The 15,861-nt window shown below is 35.6% G+C and overlaps 5 protein-coding genes across 10 annotated transcripts; 3 read left to right on the top strand and 2 right to left on the bottom strand.

Moving 5' to 3' along the window:
- Positions 1-32: 32 nt before the first annotated feature.
- On the top strand, positions 33-800 carry LOC105783530 (60S ribosomal protein L12-3). The gene has a single exon (XM_012609040.2). The coding sequence runs from the start codon at positions 110-112 to the stop codon at positions 608-610; it is 501 nt and encodes a 166-aa protein (XP_012464494.1). The 5' UTR covers positions 33-109; the 3' UTR covers positions 611-800.
- Positions 801-1,750: 950 nt separating this feature from the next.
- LOC105783529 (uncharacterized) lies at positions 1,751-4,453 on the bottom strand. 2 transcript variants are annotated; one of them, XM_012609037.2, is made up of 5 exons: positions 4,312-4,453; positions 3,805-4,039; positions 2,511-2,686; positions 2,120-2,411; positions 1,751-2,030 (listed from the first exon to the last, which is right to left on the bottom strand). In XM_012609037.2, the coding sequence occupies exons 1-5, from the start codon at positions 4,373-4,375 to the stop codon at positions 1,964-1,966; spliced, it is 834 nt and encodes a 277-aa protein (XP_012464491.1). In that variant the 5' UTR covers positions 4,376-4,453; the 3' UTR covers positions 1,751-1,963. The 2 variants fall into 2 exon arrangements, with proteins under 2 accessions (XP_012464491.1, XP_012464493.1); XM_012609039.2 differs by having other exon boundaries at positions 4,287-4,447.
- Positions 4,454-5,873: 1,420 nt separating this feature from the next.
- Positions 5,874-7,930, top strand: LOC105782090 (oligoribonuclease). Its single transcript, XM_012606580.2, has 8 exons — positions 5,874-6,085; positions 6,293-6,409; positions 6,553-6,629; positions 6,864-6,945; positions 7,049-7,104; positions 7,259-7,345; positions 7,479-7,569; positions 7,677-7,930. The coding sequence occupies exons 1-8, from the start codon at positions 6,001-6,003 to the stop codon at positions 7,793-7,795; spliced, it is 714 nt and encodes a 237-aa protein (XP_012462034.1). The 5' UTR covers positions 5,874-6,000; the 3' UTR covers positions 7,796-7,930.
- On the bottom strand, positions 7,902-10,010 carry LOC105782089 (ABSCISIC ACID-INSENSITIVE 5-like protein 7). Of its 4 annotated transcripts, none has more exons than XM_012606578.2 (4): positions 9,831-10,010; positions 8,552-9,349; positions 8,384-8,455; positions 7,902-8,272 (listed from the first exon to the last, which is right to left on the bottom strand). In XM_012606578.2, exons 2-4 carry the CDS (start codon positions 9,317-9,319, stop codon positions 8,195-8,197), a joined length of 918 nt encoding a protein of 305 aa, XP_012462032.1. In that variant the 5' UTR covers positions 9,320-9,349; positions 9,831-10,010; the 3' UTR covers positions 7,902-8,194. The 4 variants fall into 4 exon arrangements, 3 of the variants coding, with proteins under 3 accessions (XP_012462032.1, XP_052482628.1, XP_012462031.1); XM_052626668.1 differs by having other exon boundaries at positions 8,552-9,432; positions 9,831-10,009; XM_012606577.2 differs by having other exon boundaries at positions 8,552-9,394; positions 9,831-10,009.
- Positions 10,011-12,452: 2,442 nt separating this feature from the next.
- On the top strand, positions 12,453-15,861 carry LOC105782088 (protein ETHYLENE INSENSITIVE 3). Of its 2 annotated transcripts, XM_012606576.2 has the most exons (3): positions 12,453-12,689; positions 13,290-13,425; positions 13,533-15,861. In XM_012606576.2, the coding sequence occupies exon 3, from the start codon at positions 13,676-13,678 to the stop codon at positions 15,458-15,460; it is 1,785 nt and encodes a 594-aa protein (XP_012462030.1). In that variant the 5' UTR covers positions 12,453-12,689; positions 13,290-13,425; positions 13,533-13,675; the 3' UTR covers positions 15,461-15,861. The 2 variants fall into 2 exon arrangements, with proteins under 2 accessions (XP_012462030.1, XP_012462029.1); XM_012606575.2 differs by lacking the exon at positions 13,290-13,425.

Here is a 15,861-nt window from a genome sequence, read left to right as displayed (position 1 = left end):
GTTTTATTAAAACTGGAAAAACCTACCTATAATATTTGTCAATCTCGGTCTTTTTCTACTTCTTCTTCTTCAATTTTTAAGAACCCTAGCCGCCCCTTTCTCCCCGACAATGCCGCCCAAGTTCGACCCGACCCAAGTCATCGACGTTTTCGTCCGCGTCACCGGCGGCGAAGTCGGTGCGGCCAGTTCTTTAGCCCCGAAGATCGGACCGCTGGGTCTTTCCCCCAAAAAGATCGGTGAAGACATCGCCAAAGAAACCGCCAAGGAATGGAAAGGCCTCCGCGTCACCGTCAAGCTCACGGTGCAGAACCGTCAGGCGAAGGTCACGGTGGTCCCTTCCGCGGCGGCGCTAGTAATCAAGGCGTTGAAGGAACCGGAGAGGGATAGGAAGAAGACCAAGAACATCAAGCACAACGGCAACATCAGCCTCGACGACGTCATCGAGATCGCTAAGGTAATGAGACCAAGGTCAATGGCTAAGGATTTGAAAGGTACGGTTAAGGAGATTCTGGGCACGTGTGTTTCAGTTGGGTGTACCGTTGATGGTAAAGACCCTAAGGATTTGCAGCAGGAAATCGACGATGGCGATGTTGATGTTCCTTTGGACTGAGCAATTTTGTTTTTTAATTTCAAATTTTGTTGAATTTTAAGGATATGAACAATTTTCGGATATTTTTATCTTTTGAGATTAACAGCTATGGGTCCACTGGTTTTTTTTTTCTCTTCAAAATGCAATTTTTTATTGGTAGTGTTTCTGTTTGGTAAGCAAGAAAATGAAATGGAAAATTGAAGTTTTGCTATTGGTTCTGCTTGGCAAGTATCAAATGAATATGAAAAAAATGGTTGCATATTTAGGGATTCATTCACATTGGTTTGCATTTTTATGTATGTGTAAATTGTGTGTTGCTATTGGTCTATTTGGATGTTGGTTTTATGATGTATTGATGTCTTTTGTGTGTGTGTGGTTGCTACTCGGGTGATCGGGGTTCCTCCTTCGATGCCCAACGTTTCAATATGTCGAGCTATGAGCGGAGCTTCGACGGGTGGCCTGATCTGGAGGATTGGGGCCTCACATGGATCTTGATATGTTAGGTATGTTGATTTAAGGTCATTTTGAGCTCCGGGCTCTGTGGTGAACACATCGGGGCACCTCTGGGGCGTGCTCTGATGCTTTTAGGCAAAGTAAAGGTTCGATAGAGAGAGTAGTTTATCTGTGTGATCATGTACATTACTACTACCGATAGAGAGAGTAGTTCTACATGTCGAGTTATAATTTGAGCTTCAATGGGGGCGGCCTCTTCTTGAGTGTGCTATGATGTGTTTTGAGCTTGGACTGTCTTTTGGACTCTTTAGGTGTTGTAACCCCCAAAGGGTCAACGCGATGAATGCTAAACGTGTCGATTTTGTTGAATGGTTTTTGATCGTAGTAACATGATGTTCCATTTTGGATTCGGATTCTTGGTCTGATGCTTTAATCTTTAATTTCGATATGCATAACAGTTACCATGTCACATCCCGTAAGGCATGATGTATGCATAGCATGTACAAGGAAATTCCTTTTTCCTGTATCAATGTTGAAATGAGATTGTAGCATTCTTTAGAGAAAGTCTCTAACTAGCCGAGGTTTGATTTCTTCGGTAATCAATTATCGAGCATTCAAAGTTATAATGTTAAACTCCATTATTCAGATATCGACATCGGATATCGGACTTATGAGAAGATTTAGCAACTCAATTTAAGCTGAGGATAGTGAAGTAAATAAAGCATACCATGTCGTTCAATAATCGGAATCCGGACAATATGCCAGAAAAAATGTAATACAAGCTTATTTGTAATGACTATACAAACTGTCCTATTCGGTAGCTACTCGAATTGAAATCCGAAATTGCATCAAGTGGAATCTAATAGAACTTAAGAATATGTTTAGACGACATAAAATACAATGGTCGACGGAAATTGGACTTCAACCGCTCAGCACTTCTTCAAGAAGAGAATAATTTTCGAGGATAGCAACAGTTTCTTCCTTAGCACTGGATATACAAATGAAAATATGAACATGTGTGAGTTCTCAATATTATAAATAAAACTAGGGAAGTACTCTATTCAATGGTAGCCGCACCTTCCAGGTCTAAGAATCCGATACTTTCCCGGCTTAGTGAGGTCAACAACTGTCGATCCTGCACGACCTGCTGGTAGCACACCACCTTCGTATACATATGCACAGTGTTCCCAAAGGTTCTCGAAGTCCTTAATGCTCACACTACTAGGCTGCCCACTTAGATTAGCACTAGTAAGAGCCAGTGCACTTCCGGAACCGCGGGCAATGATCCTAATGAAGTCAGAGTCCGGGACTCGCACTCCTATACTGTCTAATCCCGGGTTCAAGGACTTCTCAAGGATGCTAGATTCACCTAAAAAGTATTCACATGCAAATCAAAATTACATATTTAGCCGACAAATATGTTGTGCGTGTGACGACTAAGCTGATAAACACGAAAAAGGTGACAAACCTCGCCCTAGTACAATGGTGACTGGTCCCGGCAGGAGAGAATCGAGTAAGCCGTGAGGTAAATGGTCTGTGACAGCAAAGTGCTCTATGTCTGAAACATCCCCAACACAGATCGCAAGAGGACTGGTATGCTTGCGGCCTTTGATGTCGTAAATCCTATTTACAGCTTCAGAAGAACTACACGGGTGATGCCATTAAAGGAAATTTATAAATCTCTAGATAAATCGAACTAAAGATTGCTAACATAATGACAACCAAAGGCTATCTTCAAGTTCATATCGGGAAATCATTGAACAATGCTTCTTGGTTTTCATATGATAATGTCATTGAGAACCGATTCTCCAAGAAACATTTAGATAAATTCCAATAACTCCAGAGAACAATATGAACGAATCATTATGTTTTCACCCAGCAACAACAGTTGAAATTTTGTATTAATAAAACCGGAATTTCTTTCTCTCCTTCAGCCATAAGATTGAATGGAGCAATCTAGCTATATCCCTACCATAAACTATAAATGCAGGCTTAAGAAGCTAAAAGAATTCGAATCGATGATTTCGTTTTTGGTTTATCCTACATTCTTGTTCATTTCAATGGAACATTAAGAACAGCTAAAAAGCACATAAACTTGGAAGTATAGCTCACTAATCATATTCACATTTTTGCATATTTTTCACTTCTATGAACAGCTATAAGTGCAATCTAGCTATATTCCTAGCATATTTGCCTTCCTAAGGTAAGAATACCATGGAAGCACTTGTACTAAGAGTCGGATTGCATTTGCCCCCTTTACTCAAAACATGAGCAAATTAATCATTGTACATTACGTCAAAGAGCAAATTGATCCTTTTGTTAAAAATTCTATCAATTTCTACTGTTAAAAAATGGTCTCTGTATATTAGTGGCATGCCACGTGTAATTATCTAGTTATTCTGTCAATCGTGCCAGTTTTTAACAGTATAAATGTCCTTTTTATTAGAAAGGACCGATTTGCTCTTTAATGTAACATACAGGGACAAATTTGACCATTTTTTGAATAAAAGAGGATAAATGCAATCTGACTACTACTAGTACAGGCTTCTGCCTTCGCATTGATCAACCAATAAACTATAAATGCAGGCTTAAGAAGCTAAAAATTTGAATCGATGCTTTCGTTTTTCATTTTATCCTTTAGTTGATTTCAATGGAACAGTAAGAACAGTTAAAGCACATAACACTGATCAAATGCACACTATCATACTTTTGACATGTAAAAAGCAAGTACAATGAAAAAATTAGATAAACTAGAAAGATACCAAGCATCACAAGCAAATCCATATAGTGTATCAGTAGGCACTGCAATAACTTTCCCAGCTTTGAGAGCTTCAATGGCTTCATCAGCATTAGATTCCGTTGCAGAACGAATCAACTCCAACTTGTTCTCGACACCAACATCGTATTTTTCAACATTCAAAGCCATTTTCTTCGAAAACCCAGTTCGAAATCCCCTCTTGCGATGCGAAAACGGCAAGAACCCCAACTTGGGCACCTCTGAGACATTTCAGCAAACACTTTCAAAACATAAATTTTTTAAGCTTAAAACGAAACAGTAACAGAAAATTATAAAAAGAAATCCAACCATTTGAATAAAAAATATAAAAAAACACAGTTTCGATAAAAAAAATTCGTCATTTATTCAAAGAATCCTCCAAATTATGAAGAACATCAATTAAGGGTCACTTTTACAAAAGAAGAAAACTAGGAAAAAAAGATAAGAGAAAATGGGAAAGAGACTAACAATTAAACTGTGGATTAAATAGCACCTCTGATAGGAACTAGATTGCTTAAAAGAGGTAACTTCGCTCCAAATCTTGTGGAAATGTTCATAATTCTGCGGCAAATATTTTTTTTGAAGTGTACAGTGTTTCAGTTCTGTTTATGTAACTCTATGTCGGACCGTTTACAGCTTTGCCCTAGTTAACGGAAAAAAAAAAAGGCACGTGCTTCTCACGTGATTGAATTTACTCTAAAAAGTCAAAGATTCAAAATAAATAGTTGGGTTACTTCAACTATAAGTCCTCAAATTAGACTTTAAATTTGGAACTTCAAAGCTTTCTAATCAAGTTTTTCAAAGTATCATTATCGCGTTAATCAAGTGATTCATCAACTTAACCATAGCTCGAGTGTTAAATGTTAGCTTAAATTTGTTGATTGAGCCATTTGTGGAGTGACTAGGATTTTTGTTTTAGTCTTTAGTTGACATCAATCTCGAATTTGATTAATGAACAATCCCTTTGCCTCTATTTTTATAGGGTTTAAATCATTATTTGGGGCATGAACTTAACAACAATTCCCACGTTAGGGCTTGAACTTGTTTTTGGTCCAAGTTGTTGAAAAATCAATTTAAAAAATTGTGTTTTTATGCACAACAGAAGTTTAATTTTTTTTTCTTCTAAAAACTAAACATTGTGATATTTATAGTAGTAAACTTTTACCAAATCGTTACTTGTACTTTGTATAAGAATGTCTAAATCATTTCTCGGCTTTGTATCGAATGATCTTCTGTACTATACTAGTTTTGAATCCCAATTTACTTACGAACTAAGTACACAGAATAAAAATTTTTGTTTCCCAATTTTGTACCGAACGGTCTCCTCAAACCTCGAATTGTTAGAAAAACTTTTACTAACCTCGAAACTATGAGCTTTTCCCAAAAAAAAAAATATAAATTTAAAACTATCTTTCGACAGAGCTCAAAAACTTGTATAATTAGATTAACTAATATAGAGAAACAGTACAAATTTCTACTTAAACGAGGGTTAGTTAAATAGTAATATTTTAATAAAAAGTACAATCCTAGTAGAGTACAAGAGGCAACAACAATAGTAAGGGGAACCAAGTTTGCTGCCCCACAAGCTTTGGGATAGGCGTTCGAGCTCCTCTCAATGAACGTTGAATGTAAAGTTTAGGGATTAATTTGAAAAAAGGTCAAATCCTAATATGGGAACAATTAATATGTTCAGGGACTAACATAAATAATTTTTTAATCCAATATAAGAATAATTGTCAAATTGAGAGACTAATTTAAAAAATAAAAAATTTAAGCTCTAGCCTCTTTCTATTAGAAAAACCCAAAAGAAAAAATTATGGAAAGTTTAAATTACTTAAAATAAATTGTAAATACGTGTATGTCCACTAATAGGACAATTTAAATATGATACAAGATTTTTTGCTTTTCAACTTGACAATATCTTTTTTGGGTCCAATGTAGTAACTTAGAAAAGTTCAAGGATCAAGTCGAAAAAGTTGACAAATATAGGGACTAAATGTTATTTTATCCATTAATAAATATACTTTGGATTTGGTTAAATATTTACCTTGAAAGGAAAAAGAAGCATCGATTGCATTTACCAATTTTCATTTTCCGGTCTCAACTGAAACCTCAGTCCGACGCCGGGAAACCGTTTTCATATCGGTAAACCAGTCTCAGATTGCTTCAAAGCCTAAATAGAATGGACGGCATTTCAAATGCGTTTTCAGTGCTGGAGATTGACGTCGACGACCATCTTCCGCTATCCACCGCTTCCACAATTTCAGGTCCGGCCACCCTACTTCTCTCTTTCAATGACCCAGGCACTGTCTTTAGTTTATAGCTTGTTTAATTAATCACTGTGTAAACAAATTGAATTTCTTTAAATCATTTCAACTCTGGGTTTCACTGTAATTTTACTCAAAAGCTTATTAATTCTATGGAAAATGGAAGCCTTTAATATCTAATTTAGAGTTTATTGAAATCTGATAAAGGTAAGAGCAAAAGCAATGAAAAGGGTTCAATTGAAGATAAACAGAGTGAAGCGTATTCATCATTGCTTTCAGAGAACTACAAGTTACCTCTTGTATGGATTGACATGGAAATGACTGGTAAGCATATAGCAAAGGCATATTTGAAACCGCCCACTTCATTTTTCTCGATGTACCCATGCCCCGATACCCGTAAACGCGACACGGATATTGGGGTTATGCTTTATTAATTCATGTTTGTTTACATATGGTGTGCAATGCAGGTTTAGACATTGAAGTTGATAGGATCCTAGAGATAGCTTGTATAATCACCGATGGCAAGCTCACCAAATCAGTGGAGGTAAAGCATAAAGTTTGTTGATTATAAGATCTCGAAGAGCTTTGCATGCTCGAGCATGTCTTTCCCGTTATTCATAAAGTCCTCAAAAGGATTTCCTCAAGTTCATTTATGACTAAATCAATAAAACAATGGTGGGTGGGGGGGGGGGGGGGAAGGGAGGCTAATGTGCAGGAAAAGGCCCCGTATGGTATTCCACCATTCCTAAGTTGTAATTCGGTATATTTGATCTTACAGGGTCCTGATCTGGTTATCCATCAATCTAAAGAATGTTTAGATAGAATGGGGGAATGGTGTCAAAATCATCACGGAGCTAGTGGTATGTGACGATAAATTGTTTTCTGTTATTGGCAGCATCTTTCTGCTTTTTAATTGTATCTATAGATCCAGAACCATCACTAACAACCTTAAAATTATTCTAGGATTGACACAGAAAGTGCTCGAAAGTACAGTTAGTGAAAGAGAAGCCGAAAAACAGGTCAGTTAGAGTATTCATTAAGTGGGGTTTATTTTGATTAGGTTTAATAACTTAGTTCTCTAAGAATCTCCGTAATCCAACTTCTAGTTTTGGAGGCAACTGTTTTATCGGGGTTTTTTTTCGTTTTGTGGTTTATGTTTTTCCGATAATGCAGGTCATTGAATTTGTGAAGAGAAATGTTGGTACATACACACCTCATATAGCTGGAAATTCTATTTACATGGATTTTCTTTTCTTAAAGGTAATAATAAGTTAAAGTTATATCAGTTTCATTTCAACCTGATCACATGGAGTCGGGTTTAGGGTTGCTTAGACAATAACATAGCAAAGGGTTAGATCTTATTAACTGTTCATGTCTGGTTCCTTTGTTGCAGAAATACATGCCCGATTTAGCTAGTCTTTTCTCTCATGTAGTTGTCGACGTGAGCAGCATCAGGGCCCTTTGCATGCGCTGGTATCCTAAAGGTACATCCAGCTCGTTACTACAATTTATTTGCATGTGCATGCACATAAACATGCAAATTAGCTACCCGAATTGAATCACACATGTCAATAATGGTCATTGCATGCAGATCAAGAGAATGCCCCTCTCAAAGAAAAGAAACACAGAGCCATGGATGATATCAAAGAGAGCATATTAGAACTCAAGTACTTCAAAGAGACGATATTTAAAGCAAAATCGAAGAAGTGAACAAAAGACTGACAAAGTCATGCAAATGCTACTCTTTCTTGAGAAGTAATAGATCATTTGAACTAGTTGTTTGTAATTTTGGCGCATGAATTCTCATTATGCAGGGTTTAAAGCAAATATTATTGCATTCCCATAGTCAATGTTTGCACAACATTTCTTTTTCCCCAAGCTTTTTCTACTTTAAAGGTAGGATTATAGCCTAATCAACACCGATTTACTTGTCGTTCAGCCGAATAAATATAACCTAACACATATAAACATGGCAGTTTTGCGGAGGAAGGTAAAAACCAACACATATGATCATCATAAATGTACAGAATACCAAACCCTTGGAACGAATTCACAACGAAGCTCCGTCAACAAGCCAACTGGAGAGCTTAAAACAGCGGAAAACATGAGTTAAAAAGAGGCGGAACTTGTTCTTCTAAGCTGATACCTTGTTTCAGATGTTTCACACTGAGATTTTGTATCAAATTCCTGCAAGAATAAAGAAGTAAATAAACATGAAATTCACAAATTCGAGTATCCGAAAAACATGTTTCGGGTGTGGATGTTGAACCAGAGAAATGTCAAGCAAAGATTGTATACCTTCTCTCTTTTGAGCTTTAGATTATCCTCTTCTAATCGTGAAACCTTGTTAACCAGCTCATTGTGGTAAGCCTATGCAAAAACCAAAAGACCATGCCTGTATAAAATCAAAGGGAACAAATAGTTTAAGAGATATCAATTAGCCAAAAAACATGTTTAAACCCTTGCCTGCTTCCTAGCTCGTGATCGTGCAGCGGATTCCCTGTTCTTGATCTTTCTCCTTAACCTCCTCTCAATACTCTTCTCAAATGCATCTTGAGCATCTCTTTTCCGTCCTGTCATAGGTGTATCCGATAACGTGCCAATAGACGGGGTAGGTGACAACCCAAATTGCTGTGGCAAACTACTCTCAATACTCTTCTGAAATACATCTCGTTTCTGCCTCGTCATAGGTGTATCAGATAATGTACCAATAGATGGTGTAGGTGACAATCCGAACTGGTGTGGCAAACTTTGCTGACGGGTATTATCAAATTCCATTGTAGGATCCAATGATGTTTCGGCAACAAAAAGCCCTGCTTGTACCAAAAAATCCTCCAATGTGGTTTCACCGAGCGTTGCTTCTCTTTCTTGATCCTTGATCCCCTCACCGTACCTCCTCTTTTGACCTTGTTGTATCTCACTCCACACTTGATCTACCGTCTTACCACTCAAAGCTCTAGCCAAGGTTAAGCTAGCTTGACGTTGAAGAGATGAAGAAGATGACGAAATGCTTTCGGTATTATTCATCCCTAACGGTGGATTCAACTCGGTACTCCATACATTATCAAGAAGCTCATCAAGGTTCATACTACCTAAAGGCTTCCCCAAGTTCCCTAATTGGTTTTCAACTTCATTAAGAGTAAGACTATACCATGAATTCTGCCTCACCAATGGCGATGGCTGTAAAAGAGACTGTTGTCCATTGCTTTGGGATCCCATAGTTTGAATCCCCATTCTTAACTCTCAAAACCCTATCAATACAAACTGCCGAAACCCAAAAATTACCCGTAATACCATAAAACCTTTCGGCTGAAAATTTCAATGTAATTTAGTAACAATCAAAATCCCTAAAATAGAATAATTCCCAAAATGAAAGAAAAAAGTGAAATTCACATCAAATAAGCCAGTACAATAAAAAACTTCTCATTTTTATTCATTTCCCCAACATTTACACCCCCTTCTTCTTATTAACTTTCTAATTTTCTTTAGGTTTTACCTGTTCAACCTAGTTTCTTTTCACAGCTTAAACCCAAAAAAGCAAGTTTACAAAATTACCAGCAAATTTAAAACCCGAAAATCTTTTTAAAATCCCATTAATCAAGAAGAAAAAAATAATAAAGATGATGAATCGAAATTTATTGTTGAAGCAATCAAGTTAACTGTTAAAAATTCGAAAAAGAATTACTAGTAGTAATTAATTAAAATTAAAACAAATATATACCCATGAAAATTCTTATGTTATTACCTGGAAATTCTGATCCTGGATCGAGACAGAAGGGGGGGTTTCTTTTTTAAATTTGCTAAGCTGTTGTTACATAAAAACTCCACGTATTATTGAAATATTAAGTGCGATTGGTCCCTTTTTATTTCGGTTTTCTGGGAATCGGAGCCTTTTTTAGGGTTTCTTTTGTGTGTTTCAAAGGTCTCTTCGGTTTTTACTTGGATGATTGTGCTAACTTTTTAAATTGAATAATAGTAATTTTGATGTTTAATATTTATAAATTATATTAATTTAGTCTCGATTTAAAAAAATTAATTTTTAATAATTACATATAATGTAATTTGTTTTTCTTTAGTTTTATTTTTCTTTATGAAATTCAGGATTAATTTTAAAATAATAAGAATATATGAAAAATATTATATTAGATTTTTTATTTTTCAATTTTTATATATTATCAATCAAATTTTGTCGATAATTTTTTTAGTTTTTAAATGAAAGGATAAAGAAAGTAAAAAAATCAAATTACAAAATGTGTAAATGTTAATTGTTAGATTTTTAGGATCAAGATTAAATTGACACATTATATAAATATTGAGGGTTAAAGTTACTATTATATCAAATTTAAAATTGCTATCATAGTCAATTGATGACCAGAAAAGAGAATACTAAATATTGAGTGATCATTTTGTGATTTTTTATAGTTAAGTGACTAAAATGAAATTTATTAATAGTTGGTGACTACTAGTGTAGCTTACCCGTAATATATATTAAAGGTAAAAATACAATTTCATAATAGAATATTTAAAATATATATTAAAAATAAAAGCTCGTTAAGTCTCACAAGTTATTCGAGTTAATTATTACTAAAATTTTAATTTGATATGATCGATAGCTCGAGTTTTACTCAAAAATTACCAAAATAAGTATATTTTTCTAAACGGGTGTCTCATTTTACATCCTTACATCGTTTTCACAACATCATGATCTTTGACTTCTTTTCAGTCATTTGTATTAAATATATTGAATAAAAATTACAAATGCTTTAATTGAATTTTGAAATATCGCATCAATTAAGTTTAAATACGTGTGAACCTATTCACAGATGGAGGGTGGGGCGGGCAGAGGCTGTGGCCCCAAAATGAAAAAATATCGTTCTAGTCCCTTTACATTTCTAAAATTATAAATTATTTAAATAATAAAATTTTAAGATGGTAAAATTTTAATTTAATCCCTTAAAAAATTTAAAATAATAAGCATATGGATTGATAAACTGAATTCCAAAAAGTATTGTAGGAATTAAGAGAATTCACAGTTGTTTTCAATAAAATAATTAAAATTATCCCAATTAATTGTAAACACGATTAAAAAGAATAAAAAAATAAAATTAGAAAAAAAGGTAGAGACTCCTGTAATGAAGGAAGAAAACATTGGATGAAGACCAATGCCTGCCTCCATGCCTTAATTTAATGCTTTCCATTAACCAAGACCTACTTGGTCCCCACTCTGCTATTATTTTTTGTCTTAATTAATTAGTTAATTCTTACAAATTTATTAATTTAGAAAAAAACGTCTACATCAAGAATTAGATTGGGTTAATCTGACCTCTTAATTTACTTTCGGTTTAATTGCTCTCTTACTCCTTATACCTTTTATACATTTAAAGTTTAGTTTTTTTAATTTTTAATCCTAAGAATTTAGTTCATCTAATCTCTTAATTTAATAATTAAAGTTTAATTGGTAATACTGTTAAAGGAGTTTGATAAATTAGATTACGTAAAAAAGTTACTCATATGACCGGTATTAATACGCGTAAGACTAAATAAACAAATGAAAATGTTGAATTAGGTATTTTAAGGTTTTCGATTCTAAACTTAGGATTTTAAGATTCTTCAATCTTGTTAGTTAGAAGTAAAGTGGAAGTCAATATCGCAATTTTTTTAAAATTTTAAAATGATGCATAATTCAATTTAAAGTGGTTTCTATGATGATGTTATCAATTGGGCTTTAATTATTAAATCAAAAAAATTGAGGACTAAAATTTTGAAATTAAAAGTAAAAGAGATTAAATTTTAACTATATAAAACGTACAGGGACTGGAAAAGAATTAAACCTTTTACTTTCTTCTCGATTTCACTGTAGTTTCTTCTTTCCTTTTCTTTTATTTTTTTACTAATTAAGAGATAAAGCAACATTTAGTCCTTTAACTTCACAACATTTTCTAACTTAGTCCCTAAATATCTTTTTGGTCCATATTAATCCCAAAACTTGACAAATTTTTTCAAATTGATCCCTGAACCTTGGATTGCATATCATTCAAGAGTGATAACATGGCTTTCTGAGATTATACTACACATCACCTAAATTAAAAATATATATATACTTAAAAAATTTTAAAAATTAAATAAATCAAGTGATGGCTTGACACAATCTAATAGTGCCACATCATCATACCATAATAAAATTCAAGTCCAAGGACCAAATTGAGAAATACTGCCAAATCCCAAAACCAGTATAGACCAAAATGAAAACAATTGTCAAATTAAGGAGTAAATCTTACATTCTCCCTTAAACTGAACACTTTCCGTCTTTTCCACTATTTAATCCAATGTCCCTTTACCACTCCAAACTTCGATTCTATTACATACTAATAATTATTTTATTTTATATACGAATCCCCAATAGTTTCTCCCACTTTCCATCTCTTTTGTCTTTTCAAAATCATCAACAGGGGAAGCAAGCTAAAGCAGCCACCCCCCTTCCCCTTTTTCTACAATTATTATCTTTATTCATCCATTATTCTCTCTCTGTGTCTATGCTTTTGTTCTTCTCATAGTCTTCTCAGTGTTGCCTAAATGGCGTCTTTCAGCTACTTTTTCCCTTCTGGTAAGTGTTATTGGACTGGGTTTTTTGAATGGATCCTTGTAGATGACTTGATTTTCAGTACTGTCTTTCAGTTTTTCTCCCACTAATTTTCTGATATGGGTTTTCTTTTTTAATTCATTGAATTGATGTTTTGATATTCTATTTGTCGGTTCTTCTTCTTCTTCTTCTTATTTTCTGATGTGGGTTTGTTTTTCTTTTTTATTCCCTGCTAATTTTCTGATTTGGGTTTTTTTTTTAATTGGCTGTTTTTTATTGCTTTGTTTATTGTATCATGTTATTGATTGAAAAAGAAGTTCTGATTATCAATTTCGGTACTTCTTTTAATTAAATTTTGATTTTCTTTGGAGTTTTTTACTTTTTTAATCATAGCTTTTGATAATGATTGATAAAGTTGATATCCTTGTTGTATCAGATCCAATCAATTTTAAGCTTAGTTTCTGTAATTTCGATTCAACTTCATCATTTTCGTTTAATTAATCATATTGAGATCTGAATTTTATCTGATGATCCCTTTTCCCCCTAAATTTTATTGTATTTAATGTTTAGGGTATATGAGCTATGGTTTATGTTACTCCGACTCTTATTTTTTTTCGTATATAGATATATACGTGTTGGTATACTCATTTCCGACGTTTACACCGGATTCCGTGTAACATAGACGGCGGAGAAAGCTGGACTTGTTTTGGGTTTAGGAGCTATGGTCTATGTTACTCTGACTGTTTTTTCATATATCCATGTCGGTATACTCATTTCTGACATTTACACTGGAATTCCGAGTAACGGCTAAAACCGAACTTGTCTTTGATTCATGTTAATGCTTTAATGTTTTCTATGTATATACAGGTTAATGGAGTCCTTTGGTTATTGGATGATTTGAGGTTATATCAGTTCTAAGTTGTAACAGATACTAGTAGAAACTCGAAGCTTCAGTTGATTTCGGAGATTTCCTCGAGTTTCGGATTTATTCTGAGTCCTGTATTGGAACGATGATGATGTTCGAGGAGATGGGGATTTGTGGGGATATGGATTTCTTCGGTGCTTTTGGGGAAAAGGATGTGACAGCTGCTTCACAGGTTGAAATGGATGCAGCGGTTGATGACGATTATAGTGATGAAGAGATTGATGTTGATGAACTTGAGAGGAGGGTGTGGAGGGACAAAATGCTATTGAAACGGCTTAAAGATCAGAGTAAGGGAAAGGACGGGGTTGATACAGCCAAACAACGCCAGTCGCAAGAACAAGCAAGGAGGAAGAAGATGTCGAGGGCGCAAGACGGGATATTGAAGTACATGTTGAAGATGATGGAAGTGTGTAAGGCTCAAGGTTTTGTTTATGGGATTATTCCGGAAAAGGGAAAGCCGGTAACTGGGGCATCAGACAATCTTCGAGAATGGTGGAAGGATAAAGTGAGGTTTGATCGTAATGGTCCTGCTGCTATCGCGAAGTACCAGGCGGATAATGCGATTCCCGGGAACAATGATGGGTGTAACTTGATCGGTCCTACACCGCACACTTTACAAGAACTTCAAGATACAACTCTTGGTTCTCTTTTATCTGCACTGATGCAACACTGCGATCCACCTCAGAGGCGGTTTCCCTTAGAGAAAGGTGTTCCTCCGCCGTGGTGGCCTACGGGAACCGAGGAATGGTGGCCGCAACTCGGGTTACCAAAAGATCAAGGCCCTCCTTCTTATAAGAAACCCCATGATTTGAAAAAGGCTTGGAAAGTCGGGGTTCTTACAGCCGTAATCAAGCATATCTCACCCGATATTGCCAAGATCCGTAAGCTTGTACGACAGTCTAAGTGCTTACAGGACAAGATGACTGCAAAAGAAAGCGCAACTTGGCTCGCTATCATTAACCAGGAGGAAGCATTGGCTCGAGAGCTTTATCCCGATTCTTGCCCACCTTTGTCCTCGAGTGGCGGAAGTGGATCGTTGGTTATAAATGACTGCAATGAGTATGATGTAGAAGGGGTCGTAGATGAGCCTAACTTTGATGTGCAAGAGTGCAAACCCGGGAATCTGAATAGGGTCATCCAGCAACCATCTTTTCCTGTTAATTTGGATTTCTTACGAAAGAGGAAACCGTCTGATGATATAAACGTCGAACACAGGATCTACACTTGTGAGTTCCTCCAATGTCCTTATAGTGAACTCCAATTGGGTTTTCTTGACCGGACTGCCAGGGACAATCATCAACTAACTTGTCCACATAGAAACTCGTCTGCAGAGTTCGGTGGTTCGAATTTTAACATAAATGATGTGAAACCGGTCATTTTCCCTCCACCATTTGCGCAACCGAAGCCGGCAGCACCGTCTATTACTTCTGTCTCGACACCATTCGATCTATCAGGGCTCGGAGTTCCAGAAGATGGACAGAAAATGATCAGTGACCTCATGTCGATATACGACAACAATGTTCAAGCCAACAAGAATGTGAGTCCCATTAAAAATCCAGTCACGGAAGGTCAAAATCTTCTTCAGCTGAAAACCCAACAGCAACAGGACGAGTTCTTCCGTGGTCAAGGCCTTTCCTTCTTCAATGAGTCCAACATACCGGCTAATAACCAGATTTTACCACAAGGGGAAGCTCAATTCGACCGGTTGAAGACCTCGAATTCTCCATTCGAGACCACCTACAACAACAACAACAGTTTCAAACTGATGTTCGGCTCTCCATTCGATTTGTCTTCATTTGATTACAATGATGATCTCCAAGCTGTTGGAGTGGACACCATGCCAAAACAAGATGTCTCAATCTGGTTCTAGTAACAATCTCAAGGCTGAAACTGAAACCGTACCCGACTCAACCCTACTGAGCCCCGTATCGTGTGTTTCATCGTTATCGTATTTTTTCAAGCTTGTCCGTGTAGTAATAGAAGTTTTAACAAGTTTTAGCAGGTTTATCACATATGGGGAACTGATTTTATACATAGAATGTGACTTTGTCTTATAAATAAGTTAGGTGTCTGGTTTTTTGTTCTTTCATGTTCACTGTTTTTTTATCGGTTTTCTACCATTATTATTACATGTTGGGGTAGGAATCTGATAATGAGTGTTGTTTTGTCTTGTAATGAAGTCATTGGGGAGGGGGGGGGGGATATATACATATTTGTATTGGAACTGTTGTTTTGTGTGTTTTTAATGCAAATCTTGTAGTTGTAGGACCA

The sequence above is a fragment of the Gossypium raimondii genome, chromosome 13, assembly GCF_025698545.1.
Source record: "Gossypium raimondii isolate GPD5lz chromosome 13, ASM2569854v1, whole genome shotgun sequence".
Classification (NCBI taxonomy): domain Eukaryota; kingdom Viridiplantae; phylum Streptophyta; class Magnoliopsida; order Malvales; family Malvaceae; genus Gossypium; species Gossypium raimondii.
This window is presented reverse-complemented; position numbering and strand designations above follow the sequence as displayed.

What these genes read in the sequence shown, in the direction of transcription:
- LOC105782088 (XM_012606575.2), top strand. Translation starts at nt 13,676, where the DNA reads ATGATGATGTTCGAGGAGATGGGGATTTGTGGGGATATGGATTTCTTC.
- LOC105782090 (XM_012606580.2), top strand. Translation starts at nt 6,001, where the DNA reads ATGGACGGCATTTCAAATGCGTTTTCAGTGCTGGAGATTGACGTCGAC. An exon ending in GATTGACATGGAAATGACTG is followed by an intron (nt 6,410 to 6,552) that starts GTAAGCATATAG and finishes TGTGCAATGCAG; the next exon opens with GTTTAGACATTGAAGTTGAT. An exon ending in TGGATTTTCTTTTCTTAAAG is followed by an intron (nt 7,346 to 7,478) that starts GTAATAATAAGT and finishes CCTTTGTTGCAG; the next exon opens with AAATACATGCCCGATTTAGC.
- LOC105782089 (XM_012606578.2), bottom strand. Translation starts at nt 9,319, where the DNA reads ATGGGGATTCAAACTATGGGATCCCAAAGCAATGGACAACAGTCTCTT. An exon ending in GATCACGAGCTAGGAAGCAG is followed by an intron (nt 8,456 to 8,551) that starts GCAAGGGTTTAA and finishes GTTTTTGCATAG; the next exon opens with GCTTACCACAATGAGCTGGT. An exon ending in TAAAGCTCAAAAGAGAGAAG is followed by an intron (nt 8,273 to 8,383) that starts GTATACAATCTT and finishes TTATTCTTGCAG; the next exon opens with GAATTTGATACAAAATCTCA.
- LOC105783529 (XM_012609037.2), bottom strand. Translation starts at nt 4,375, where the DNA reads ATGAACATTTCCACAAGATTTGGAGCGAAGTTACCTCTTTTAAGCAAT. An exon ending in GGATTTGCTTGTGATGCTTG is followed by an intron (nt 2,687 to 3,804) that starts GTATCTTTCTAG and finishes TCACCCGTGTAG; the next exon opens with TTCTTCTGAAGCTGTAAATA. An exon ending in CGGATTCTTAGACCTGGAAG is followed by an intron (nt 2,031 to 2,119) that starts GTGCGGCTACCA and finishes TTGTATATCCAG; the next exon opens with TGCTAAGGAAGAAACTGTTG.
- LOC105783530 (XM_012609040.2), top strand. Translation starts at nt 110, where the DNA reads ATGCCGCCCAAGTTCGACCCGACCCAAGTCATCGACGTTTTCGTCCGC.